The sequence below is a fragment of the Babylonia areolata genome, chromosome 12, assembly GCF_041734735.1.
Source record: "Babylonia areolata isolate BAREFJ2019XMU chromosome 12, ASM4173473v1, whole genome shotgun sequence".
Classification (NCBI taxonomy): Eukaryota; Metazoa; Mollusca; class Gastropoda; order Neogastropoda; family Buccinidae; genus Babylonia; species Babylonia areolata.
Genome location: NC_134887.1, coordinates 9,255,717 through 9,269,057, shown reverse-complemented (window position 1 = coordinate 9,269,057; position 13,341 = coordinate 9,255,717). Strand labels below are relative to the sequence as shown.

The 13,341-nt window shown below is 42.7% G+C and overlaps 2 protein-coding genes across 2 annotated transcripts in view; one reads left to right on the top strand and one right to left on the bottom strand.

Annotated features, from left to right (window-relative positions):
- Positions 1-887: 887 nt before the first annotated feature.
- Positions 888-6,340, bottom strand: LOC143288377 (uncharacterized). Its single transcript, XM_076596777.1, has 5 exons — positions 5,723-6,340; positions 4,245-4,343; positions 2,855-2,944; positions 2,034-2,138; positions 888-1,051 (listed from the first exon to the last, which is right to left on the bottom strand). Exons 2-5 carry the CDS (start codon positions 4,341-4,343, stop codon positions 1,016-1,018), a joined length of 330 nt encoding a protein of 109 aa, XP_076452892.1. The 5' UTR covers positions 5,723-6,340; the 3' UTR covers positions 888-1,015.
- A 3,050-nt stretch (positions 6,341-9,390) lies between these two features.
- Positions 9,391-13,341, top strand: part of LOC143288276 (uncharacterized) — a 64,507-nt gene continuing 60,556 nt past the window's right edge. Inside the window, exon 1 of the mRNA XM_076596623.1 lies at positions 9,391-9,553. Within this exon, the coding sequence (XP_076452738.1) occupies positions 9,391-9,553 (163 nt within the window). The remainder of the gene's footprint in view (positions 9,554-13,341) is intronic.

The following is a 13,341-nucleotide window of genomic DNA, read 5'->3' as shown; positions in this document are numbered from 1 at the left end:
TTGGATCACTTTCTCCGGACACTAAGTAAAGAAACAAAAAACAAACAAAAAACAAAAAATTTTAAACAAAACAAAAATCAAAAACAACAAAAAAAAACCAAGCGTGGGAAGCAATTGCAATCTGTGTGAACAAGGCGTCAGTCAGTTGTCATAGTTGAAAAATCAGAGACGCGTGAAAATTTGAGTTTCTAGGATTGTTTTCCTGTTTCTCCAATAGTATGTATACACATTCACATGTCTCCCCCACTCACACAAACAATGAAAACTATTCCAAAGCTAAAGAATCGGTTTGATCTCAACTAAGTTGAGTAGCAAAATTAGATTTGAGTATGAAAATTATTATGAAAAGAAATAAATACTGTTTTCATGTTTAGTTCCCTTTAGAACAGAACTAGCTAGCAATAATTCAAACATGTTAAAAAAACTTTTGCACAAAAAGATGTTGAAGTTTCAAAGCACAACTGGCATTTTGTGATATATTGTCACAGCTAATTTCTGAAAACCAATTTAATTGCCTATTTATGATCCTTACATTTCCTGGCTATTTTCTTTTCTTATTTCCCTCACTTCAGAACATTCTGTTTTAGTATTTCAGTGCAAGCAGCAAGAATTCTAGCACCCATTTCCATCAGCTGATGATGTCTGTCATTTGCTCTTTCTTCCCTTTGTCTTTCCCTCTCCACTTCCCATTCTTCCCTTTGTCTTTCCCTCTCCACTTCCCATTCTTCTCTTTGTCTTTGTCTCTCTGCTTCTCTTTCTTCTTTTCGTATTTCCCTTTCTTCTACCCCCTTTTCTTTTTCAATCTGCATTTGATAATATTCTATGATAGCAGATCTTTCTGCTGAATCATTTAGTTTTCTCCTTTTGTTCACTTCCATTCGCTTGCTTTCAGCCCGGCGTTTCTTGGTGGCAGATGAGCAGTGCAGCGGAGATGATGGCAGAGGCATCACAGGCCTGTCTGGGCACTGCACACTCTCTGCAACAACTGAAGGCATCTCAACGTTCACCGTGTCAACTACGATGTACGAGGTACCATCAGCAGGAACAGCACCTGTGAGACAAATGAAAAGGACCATACACGTAACACCTGCATCTTTCAAATTTAAAAAAAAAGCAGAAAAAATACAATATGGACCGACTTTACCTTTATTTTTGCTGGTTTAGTGTTGACTCCCTCAACGCTCATCGTGACCTTTCAACTCACACATCCATGGAATGCATCGCACAATACCACATGTCACAGTCCACAGGCAGATTCGATTTCAAGCCCTTAGGAGGCAACCCACTGAAGAAATGTTAGGGTTACGGTTAACGAAAAAAACAAAAAAAAAACTAACAAAATCAGTGGTCATGGTAACATGGAGAAAAATAACAAAAGAACCATAGGGTAGGTTTGTTGGAAACAACTTTCTTTTTTCAGGACAAAGTGAGACATGATGGAGGGAGGGGGGGGGAGGTTGGTCAGAAAAAAGGGGGACCCGGAGGATGTGGGCTCTAGCAGAATCGCCCAGTGCTGATTTTCAACACCACCCAGTGTGTTGCATGTTTCACTGCACTAACGCCTGTCACAACCTTTCCGGTTCCGATTTCATCTTATTTCATTTTGTGTGTGTGTGTGTGTGTGTGTGTGTTTTCATATGAAAGGTTAGGGTTAGCCTTAAAAATTAGGGTAGGTTGGGTTACCGTAGCCACACCAATTTTTCTTTCAATTTTTTTTTTTTTTTGCCTGAGGAAATATCAAACCTGAGCTTACAATCTCAACAGAGCATGTAAAGCGGCACAGATTTAGCTACTATCTCTTTCACTGCTGATATAAAATGATGAGAAATAGGATATGTACATGCTATGGAAGTCCAAAGCTTGAATGACACTATTTGACTTCGTTATACTCTACGCTTCCTTTACCAATATATCCTTAAGTCAACCAGGCTAAAAAAAACGACAGTCACCTGCAGGGTTGTTTTTTTTATCCGGCTATTGGCATCAAATAATTATTGCTAATGTTATACAACATGTTACTTCAAGAAATGCACCTGAGAAGGGGAGTGTGCAGAATGAAGGTTCTTCAAGGCTGCCAGTGACCCCAGTACATGTAGAAGTGTCAGTTGCTGGAAGCCGATGCACTGCATCACTTTTTCCTGGAAAAGAAAGTCGTCAGTTGTACATTTGTGAGAATATCGCAGTAAATTTATAAAATTCAACAAAGTTGTATGAAGTATTGTAGTGTTTGCACACTGCTTTGTTAATGTTTATTTAGTTTCTATTTTTGCTGTTCGTAATGATGATGTGTGTTTCAATTTTGTTTTCTATAATTGTATCCTCCATGCCCCAAAAGTGGTGAAATGAGAAATCTTTGTATCCTTGACTGAACCAGGACATTTGAGATTTAGAAAGGGCTCAGTAAAGCTGAAGATAAATTAACATTTTTCTCATAGTCTGTTCCTTTGAATGTTGGCGGTAATGAAAGAAAAGTATTAAGCATCTGGCACAAGTTTTTTGTTTTATTTGTTTGTGTCTTTGGTTATTGCAATGTCACAATTATTTCATAGTTGTATTGTTAATAATACTTGATACTTCAAATTTGAGCCTGATTGTGTGCATACACTTGTATCTTTGCCCTTTTTTTTTTAATTTGCACATATGCGGTTTTGTTGTGTACAGAGTTAAGGATTGTAGGGTAGGTGGGTGATAGTGGTACGAGCCCTGCCCATCCATAAAAATGATGATGATAACCAACAAGTGATTAAAGAAAAAAATTAAGGTGGTTTTTACAAGACTCATAAAATTAAAATGTTGGGCCAACATCAGAAGAAATTGCAATGAAAATGAAATGTTCAGCAGAAGTTTCAATCACCTGCGGATTTGTCATTCTGGCAGGCTGCTGTAGAAGTTGCCACTGCCAACTGATGTGTTGCTCCATTGACAAAAGTCTCGCCGACATCCCCTGAAAAAGAAAAATTCCTTGATTATAAAGTAACTTTAGAAATATGACCAATGTATAGATGATACTGAGAAAATTTGTTGAGTACTCATGTACATTTTTTTACACAAAATGTCAGTTGTAAGTAATATATGTTGTACTTGCATTTCATGTGATGGTTATATGCACCAGGCACTTTAAGCTATCCATACAGCTTTCTTCTAGAACTACCTACTTGTACTACTGTCAAAGTGGTTCATCATATAAATATATGAATTAAACAAGCTGATAATAATTAGCCCCATGACAAAGTGTAGAAGTAGAACTGTGCACAAAGCACATTCTGAATTTAAAGGAGAGAGAAGAGAGAGAGAGGGGGGGGGGGGGGCTGAGGGGAGCCAGCCGTTGCATGATTATCATGCAGAGAGAAAATATTAAAAGGAGGTCTAAAATGGTATATTATTATGTTTTTGGCCTGTAGTATTGATTGATCTACTTGCATTGTAAAACAATAGGACCATTTAAAACAAAACAAACAAAAAATTGAGTGATCTATATAATTTACACAATCAAACAAGTAATATCAATGATACAAATGACACTAATAATGATTTTATTTCTTTACAATGACATATTGGGGAAAACATCTTTCTTAATCATTGTTGAAAGTGTTAATGAAAGTGAAACACACACATCCCATCCTCAATACCAAGAACTTCTTTGCTCTTGTCAATGAATACTGCTTGAATGTTGTTATGATGCCCCCACTTCATGTTACAAAATAAGGTAACTGATTTCAAATCACCCTAGTTTGATTGTGCTACTGTGTGTGTATGTTTACTGGTAGGAATAGTGATGAAAACCAATATCCTGTTTAAAGAATTATATGTGTATTTGTTTTTCAATAAAACAACATTGTATACCACCACATATTTCTGCACTTATGTTTATGAGGACTGAATAAATTGCTGAATTTTTTAACTCTTGTGTTTCAAGTTTACTTGTTTGTGTTAATGTGAAGAAATGCATGCCAAAGGATAATAAACGCACATTGGGTCACTGCATAAGTCAAGCATATATTATGCACAAATTGGGTCACTGCATAAGTCAAGCATATATTATGCATAGTCATGATTTTTTTTTTTAGCATTTGTGGCAGAGTGTATGTATATATATGTTGAAACATGGATTTATCTCATTACAGTGATGCCACTTTGTTGAAACTCATCACAAATAACAGTTTCAGGATTATGTCATAATGATACCTCCACTGTACTCAGATATAAACTGCATATCATCTCATAAATGATGGAGTTGTAATCACCTGTGGCTTCTTCATTCTGGCATGCAGTTGTAGAGGGTGCCACTGCCAACAGAGATGTTGACTCAGCGTTGTGGAAGAAAATGACCTCACCAACATCATCTGAAATATTATCAACATGCATAACCATTGTTGAAACTGTTAATGAAAGTGAAACACAAACACGCATCCCATCCTCAATACCAAGAACTTCTTGGCTCTTGTCAATGAACACATAGTAACGCATATAGCTAAATTTAACACTAGTGTTAGTGTAAAAACTTGTTAATCAGACTTACAATTACACACTAAAAATAAACCAGCCAAATTTTCGGAGCAATTATTGTTACATAATTATTACATTAGTCAATAGAATGCACCATATGCTTCCTTGCTTGTGGAAAATGACTTTACCTTGCCTCTCCTTGTTATACAGCAATCAGTTCTGTAGATTTTTCAGTGCAATGTGACATCTTTTTGTTTACACACATACTGAGATGAACACACAATGTGCCGCCTCATTCCCATCGTAACTGTATCTCCTTTTTATAAAGGGAGAATTGAAATAAAGTGAAAGTGGCTGCCTCACTGCAAATATTAATTTAAAACTAATGATACTAGTAATATGAAATTAATACAACGTTTAATAACTATTACATGAACTCAATGTAATAAAGCCTTGAGCATTGGCACTCAGTCATTAAATAAATAACTAGTATAAAATGTAAGAAATATGTTAAACATGCAGGGCCACATAAAAAGTGTTTGTGGTTAAGGTAAAATGTGTGGTTTTGTCATGCTAAATTTTTGCCTTTGTTTCCGTGCTTCATTAGGGCTCAAAGGGCAACAGGCGCCTCATAAACTATATATAAAAGTATATACTGAGAGAGAAGCACACACACATTAACAATGTTGGAAAACGAAAGCCATCGTGAACCTCCTCATATAAAGTTCATGTACATACACACACAAGAAAAAAAATTAATCACACCAACACACTTGGACTGACGCGCACACACACACACACACATTCTCAAACACACACACACATACACACACACACACACACACACATTTCAGATTATACATAATTTGCACAATTGACTAAACATGAATTAAATAACTGAAAGAAAACATAACAGGATAAGGACAGTGTAGGTAGCTCCCCATCTCTAACTCTAATCCAAATTTTGGGGGAAAGCCCTTCGGTTTCCTCGCAAACCATTGCTAGCATCTAGACTCTAGCACAAATACTTGTAATGAAACAAATTCAGATTCTCATTCTCATTCTGCGATTCCACTCTGAATGTAAGTCGACTGCTGGCAACTAGATCTAAATCGATATCAAATTTCAAGAGCATACATTGATTAAAACTGTACTCAACACACACACACCCAGTGACACTCATGCCACGCACAAAACTTAAACTAAGTTGAAAACTTTAACTTGTAATTAATTAAGCACGCGCAAATATTAAATAAACATAACATGGGCCACTTACTTTTTTTGAGTCCGTCAATCAAATGGGAATCCTTCCCAATAATCATCTCGATGAGATGATCGTAGGTGTCTGGGGGTACTGCTCCTGCTCCAGTTTGATTTCTTTGCTGTTGACGCTTTCGATATTTTTTTTTTAACCCGTGAAATTTCTCACGCACCTCTTTTGTGGTTCGACCATGGAAACTGATCGACGCCTCGCTGACACTGCTCGCGATCGCTTCCCACGCTTCGGCTTTCTTTTTTGCCGTAATGTCCGGAGAAAGCGATGAAATAATTACGCGTTTATTTTCGAGGATTTTCTCTAGCAGTGCCATAGTTTCCTCGTGGGTCCAATTTCCTTTCCTATTCTTCTCTCCACTCGACTCGTTCAGTGATGCTTTGGTCGACATTTTCGCTTTCGACAGGAAGAGATTGCAATTAGTTCAGCGCGCATGCCCATAGTTCAGCGCGCTTGCCCACAACGGGGAATCCCTCGCAGTTTAAAAATAGGTGATGGGTAGCTGCCCTTGGGTTGCAAATTGTGTTGTGAATACCACGTTGACTTTGCCCACGGACCTGTGGCTTACCCATGGGTCCCTACCCAGCCGTGGGCAAGTTGCCCATGGGCAAATTGTCTTGTCCCATGAATACTGCCCCAGATTGAAAGTCCAGCGCTTTAACCACTCGGCTATCGCGCCCGTAGGTTTGAGATTGAATCCCCGGTCTCGCCCTTTCCCCCAAGTTTGACTAGAAAATCAAACTGAGCGTCTTGTTGTTTGGATGAGACGATAAACCCGAGGTGCAGTGTGCCCTTGCCGCACTGGAAAAGAACCCTTGGCAACGTAAAGAGTTGTCCTCTGGCAGAATTGCGTAGAAAAATTCGACTCTGATAGGTGCACAAATATGTGTGCACGCACTCGGGTCTTGACTAAGCACATTGTGTTATGCTCCTGGGCAGGCATCGGCCTGGCAGATGTGGTGTGGCGAATATGGACTTGTCCGAATGCAGTTATGCCTCCTTGAGAAACTGAAACTGCTTCATTTCATGGTTTGTATTGGTTGTAGAGGCAGGAGCTTGGGGGGGGAGGGGCGAGGGATTAGTGCCTGAATCCTGCGTTTTTTCTTTAGTTTTGATGTCTTTTCCCCACAGGTGATACTATACAAGGAAAGAGGGAAACAAATCTGCTGGGGAGGGGGTGGGGGGGGGGGGGGGGTGGGGGGGGGGATTTCTTACATGTGAGTGAGTAAAAGTGTGTGTGTGTGTGTGTGTGAACATTTCAGTAAACCTAAATGTCTGTTTATAAAGTGTGGTATCAGACAATGAAAATAACTGGGTGAAGTTTGGTTTAAAAAAAACACAACAAAAACAAAAATACTCTGAGTGATGACAGTATGCATCGTGTGTGTGTGTGTGTGTGTGTGTGTGTGTGTGTCCATTGCAGCTTCTGGCATGTTTGTTGATGATAACCTCTGAGCCTCATTACCTGCAGAGGTTCAGAATCGCATGGGGGGGGGGGGGGGGGGGGGGGGGGGGGGGTTGGTGTTTTGTACCATCCCTGTTGTCGCAGAGGTGGTGGTGGTGGTAGTCATCGTAGTAGATGTAGTTGTAGTAGTAGTAATGGCATTTATCTTGTAGGACTAGTAGTAGAAGTAGCAGTAATAGTAGTGGTATTTATCTCACAGGACAATACTTGTAATAGTTGGTAGTAGTAGTAGTGATAGTAGTAGTAGCAGCAGCAGTGGGATCTGTGGTGCTGGACAACAATTGTAGTAGTAGCACTAGTACAGTGGTAGTAGTAGTAGGAGTAGTAGGAGTAGTCGTGGCTGTCTGACAGGGCAGCTTATTTTGCCATGGATCATCAGCAACATGTGTGATGGCTGAGCACGCATGATAGCCCTGGGTGCAGCCCCTGGCTCTGTCCGGTGGGTTACAAGTGGAGGTAATTCCATTCTCCCAGATCATTTATGTGGACCTGCTGGTGTCTGAACCTTACACAGATCATCAAACACACAGGTTAAGGATCCTGTCATCCGTGTCATTGTTTGATGGGAAATGGAAACACGAACGTACCCAGCATGCACACCCCTCAAAAATGGAATATGGCTGCGTATGTAGTGAGGGTTGGGAGGGAGGGGGGGGGTGGGGGTGGGGGTTTAAAAACAGCTGTGCACATAGGAGCCAAGCCAGCTCATAGATACAAGTAAATGTGGGAAGTACAGCCCACAAAAAGGGTTAAAAAAGAAAAGGTCAGAGTCAATTTGATGATGGCCATTTGTCAGTGCTTGAAACCCGTTTATCTCTCTCTACCACAACACACACACACACACACACACAAAACCGTATGATGAAGCAGCATGAGTAGAACTGGAACCAGATGACCCTCTCTCTCACTGGTCGTGTCAGTCACCTCTTGTTGTTGAAGGAGGCATAAAATAAAGAGGAAACTAACTCAGAAGGGAACAAAGGCAGCTCAGCAACAAACTTTGCAAGGCACGCCGCTTGCAGTTGTTGTTTTTTCCTTTCCCACCCTGCTATCATTTAACCCTTTGAGCCCTGAGTTCCTGAGCAATTTTAACCCTTCTGCCTGAGCTCCTGAGCCAAAATTTGCAAATAATTGGTATTTAATGTGTCACAGCAGATATAAAAAGAATGCCCTGACCACCAATAGCAAAACACAAGTGTTTACGCACCGCTCAACCGGTAGCTAGGCATTGTGTCATTTTTCTCGACCACCGGTAAAGCGATGGTCAGGGCTGAAAGGGTTAATGTCATTTTAATGATTGGCAGTTAAAGTGCCAGAGGAGTATGTAACGTTATTTTTATGTGGTGTTTTTTTTTCTTTTCTTTTCTTTTCTGTTTTCTTTCTTTCTTTTTTTTAATGATTTTTTTTTTATGGTGGGTTCAATATCTGTCTGTGACTGAGTCGTTTGTCAGTGTTTGTCTATGGAGGAAGGTGGTGGCGTGGTTAAGACGTTTATCTGCCAATACCGTGTCCGTGAAGGTCTGGGTTTCTTCTTCTGCTGCTCATTCATCAGAGGGCTGCCCCAGTTTAAAATCCCCAGTCTTGTGCTTTCTCCCCAGTGTGGAAAATCAAACTGAGCGTCCTGGATGAGACACTGGCATGTCACACTGAGAAGGAACCCTTGGCAATTAAGTGCTGCCCTCAGGCACAGCTCTGTTACTCTTGATACTAATGCATGACCTGATTGCGGGCATCGGGTTGTGCTGCCCATGTCCAGCATCTGCCTATCAGGTGTGGTGCAGCATATCTATCTGTCTAGCTATCTGTCTGTCTATTTATCTGTCTGTCTATCTGTCTATCTATATGGATTTGTCAGAATGTAGTGATGCCTCCTTGAGAGACTGATACTAAAACCGAAGCTTATATTTTGTGTTTCCCCCTCTATACAGTGGCGAGTGAGGCTGTGTGGGCAAAGAAGAACAAGAAGAAGAAGAAGAAGCAAGGAACAATCCTCCACCACCACCACCGCCACCACCATCACCATCACCACTACCAGCACACCAGCGCCACTGACGACACGACAAACCCCTCAAACCTTGACCTCTGACCTCCTCCTGCATCCCTTGAGGGAGGAGGAGGAGCGAGCAGCATGTGGAAGAAGGGGAAGGGGGGAGGAGGGTCATCCCTGCTGGGCGGAGGAGGAGGAGGAGGAGGGGAGGTGGGACCCATGGATGTGGCCACCCGGGGTGGTGGTGGTGGGGGCGGTGTCCGGCGGGAGGTGGAGTTCCTGTTCCGGGACATCAACGTCTCCATCAAGAACACCCACATCCTGCACAACATCAGCGGCATTGTGGGCAGCGGGGAGGTGCTGGCCGTCATGGGGCCCAGTGGTGAGTGAAGGGAGGGAGGGAGAGGGAGAGGGGGGTGGAGAGAGAGAGTGGGAGACAGAGAGAGCAAGGGGGGAGAGAAACAGCAAGGGAGAGAGGGAGAGGTAGAGAGCGAGGGGGGAGAGAGAGCTGGGGGGGGGAGAGGGAGAGAGTGAGGGGGGAGAGAAACAGCAAGGGAGAGAGGGAGAGGTAAAGAGCGAGTGGCGAGAGAGGGAGAGAGAGAGAGAGCGAGGGGGAGGGAGAGAGAGAGTGAGGTGGGAGGGAGAGAGAGAGAGAGCAAGGGGAGAGAGAGAGGGAGAGAAAGTGAGGAGGGAGAGAGAGGCAGGCCAACAGACGGACATGCAGGTAGATAGACCGGTCAAGACACAGAGAGGGAGAGAGAGAGACGAGCAGCCCAAGAGAGAGAAAGACACAGACAGGCATAGAGGGAGATAGAGAGGGAGAGACAGAGAGACATACAGGCAGAGAGAGAGAGAGGATGTGGGGAAGGAGACCAACAGACAGGCAGGCCGACAAGACAAGACAGAGAGAGAAGCAGAGAGAGAAAGAGATACAGACAGGCAGAGTGAGAAAGACGGACGGACGGACAGAGAGGGGGAGAGATAGACCTACAGAGAGAGAGAGAGACAGGGAGAGAGAGAGAGACAGGGTGGGAGAAAGGCAGGCAAAGAGAGAGACAGAGATGGAGACAGAGGGAAACAGAGAGGGTGAAAGACCGAGAAAGAGAGAGAGAGACAAACAATGAAAGACAAAGAGACAGACAGAGACAGAAAGGTAGGGAGACAGACAGACAAGATAAAGAGAGAGAAGGAGAAAGAAAAGAGATTTACTTACTAACTTACTTACTTACTTACTTACTTACACCCAACCTAACAGTAATGGTATACATGTGCGAGCGTGTGTGTAATCTGCTCAGAGTGATGCGGAGCATTACTTTGCTGGCGTGCCTAATCAAACTGATGGCTCATTGGTTCCGGCAGTGGTGGAGATTGGCGTTAGATTTGGGCTTAACGTCAACGCCATCCACCACAGCTGATGACTGGCCAGCAAGGATGGTTGTCGTGGTGGGGGTGGGTGTGGGGGTGGGGGGGCACTGACACCATGAGGAGCAAGGTGACAGAATGGTTAAGGCGCTTGTCTGTCAATAACAGAGGGCCTTGAGGGGTCTTGGTTCGATTCCTGCTCTGGCCCTTTCTCCCAAGTTTGACTTGAAAACCAAGACTGAAGTGATGAGTCATTCGAATGAGACGACAAGCTGAGGTCCCGCGTGCAGCACACTCTTGGCGCACTGTAAAAGAACCCATGGCAACTTGTAAGTGTTGTCCTCAGGCAGTGGAGTGATGGCCTAGAGGTAACGCGTCCGACTAGGAAGCGAGAAAATCTGAGTGCGCTGGTTCGAATCACGGCTCAGCCGCCGATATTTTCTCCCCCTCCACTATACCTTGAGTGGTGGTCTGGGCGCTGGTCATTAAGATCAGACGATAAACCGAGGTCCTGTGTGCAGCATGCGCTTCGCGCACGTAAAAGAACCCACGGCAACAAAAGGGTTGTTCCTGGCAAAATTTTGAAGAAAAATCCACTTCGATAGGAAAAAAACAAACTGCATGCAGGAAAAAAAAAAAAAAAAAAGGGTGGCGCTGTAGTATAGCGACGCGCTCTCCCTGGGGAGAGCAGCCCGAATTTCACATAGAGAAATCTGTGTATTGTCAGGTAGTCCCAAGCCTAACCAAACTGAGCCACCATAGCAGCATTGTCATCATTTCCAATCATCATCATTCATCGTCACTGAGCTATCGAAAAACAAAAATGTCCAAAAATCTGGAGCACCCAAATGAAAGAAAGAAAGAAATAAAAGATGGGCAGCCAGAATGCCAGTTTATTTTATTGTATTTTATTTTTTATTTTAAATTCTGTGAGTGCTCCAGGGGGATTCAAACTCAGGACCCCAGTGTGCCAGAGCTTGGCGCTGACAGCCAAGCCAGCAAAGCTAAACAGGACGCTCAGTGCCTGTTAAAACTAGTTACCTGATGTGGTTTATGCTCTGGCCCTTTTCCAGCGCGCTTTGTGTGAAACAAACGTGAGGTCATTGCCCTTTAAAATGCCTCCTGAGTAATCACAGTATTGATTGTGACTGGATAAGCCAGGCAGCAGCATGTTTGGTTTTATTTTTTTTTAGGGTGGGGCGGGGGGAGGGAGGTTGGGGGGGGGGGGGGGGCGGGGACATATGGCCATATTAATATCTAGCACTTTCAGCTGCCACACTGTTTGTTATAGTATGATGTATATATATGTGATTAAAAATAAAACCTTAAATATATTCAGGTAGTGTAATTAAGCAAAAGGTTAAAACCAAATTGCAAGCTGTATTACTGTTGTGATTTGTGTGTGTGTGTGTGTGTGTGTGTGTGCTCGCGTATATGCATGTGTGTGATGTGTGTGTGTGTGTTCATGTGAAAGAGAGAGAGAGAGAGAGAGACCCATTAACACATTCTTTTTCCTGTTTGTCATTTATACACACACGAACACACACACATGAACACACATGAACACATGCACACTCAGACTGAGACTTACACACACGCACGCACGCACACACACATGAACATGCGCACGCACACACACACACACACACGCACACGCACACAGACTCTCTCTCTCACACACACACACACACACACACAGACTCACTCATACACACACACACACACACACACACACACACACACACACACACACACATCCTCAAACATGCACACACACACGCATGTTCATGTATAGTGCAGGTGTGTATTAGTACCTGTATGTGAGAGAGAGACAGAGACAGAGACAGAGTTAATTCTGTGTAGATTAGAAAACAATAAGGTACTATTAAAATATCTAACAATTACTTTAAAAAAAAAAGGAGTGAAATCAGGTCAATAGCAATGCAATACATAGGATTTATCATGTGCGTGTGTGAGTTATGTGAGTGTGGGAAAAAAAAAAAAAAAATATATATATATAAATTTGAGTGTGTGTGCTGGCCTGTGTACATATCAATGTGTACACACTTTTCATATGCGCAGATGTGTGTGTGTGTGTGTGTGTGCATGTGTGTTTGTGCCTGTGTCCATGTGTGTGAGTGTGTGTGTGTCTGTGTGTGTGTGTCTGTGTGTGTGTGAGAAAGAGAGAGAGAGAATGAGAGATGGTGCATATGTATGCATGTGTTAAAGTTCCACCCTTGATGTGGCAGAGAAAGATAAGAGAGGGAGAAAGACCTCCAGATGGGGAGTGCTTGTACTGAATGCCTTATGAACGCTCCGACCTATCACGTGGCACGAATTCATCGAATATTATATTGTCTGATAGATTATTCCGCATTAAAAATAACAGCAACCATCCAGACCCTTAATAATGTACACATGCATCCATGGTTGAAAAAAAAAAAAGGAAAAAAAGAAGAAGTGAAAACAAACAGAAACAAACTGTCACAATCCAATACCACACCCCCTTTGACATTTCAGACAAAAAGAGAAAGAGCTTTTGTGTGTGTGTGTGTGTGTGCTAATGCACACACACACACACATACACACGCACACACACATGCATGCATGCATACACAAGCGCAAACACACACACACACATGTACACTCACACACATGCATGTACGCATGCATGCATGCACACACACAGACTCACTCACAAGCACACACACACACACACACACACAGGTACACAAGCAGACAGACACACAGACACACATATGCACACACACACACACACACACACACACACACATACACACACACACA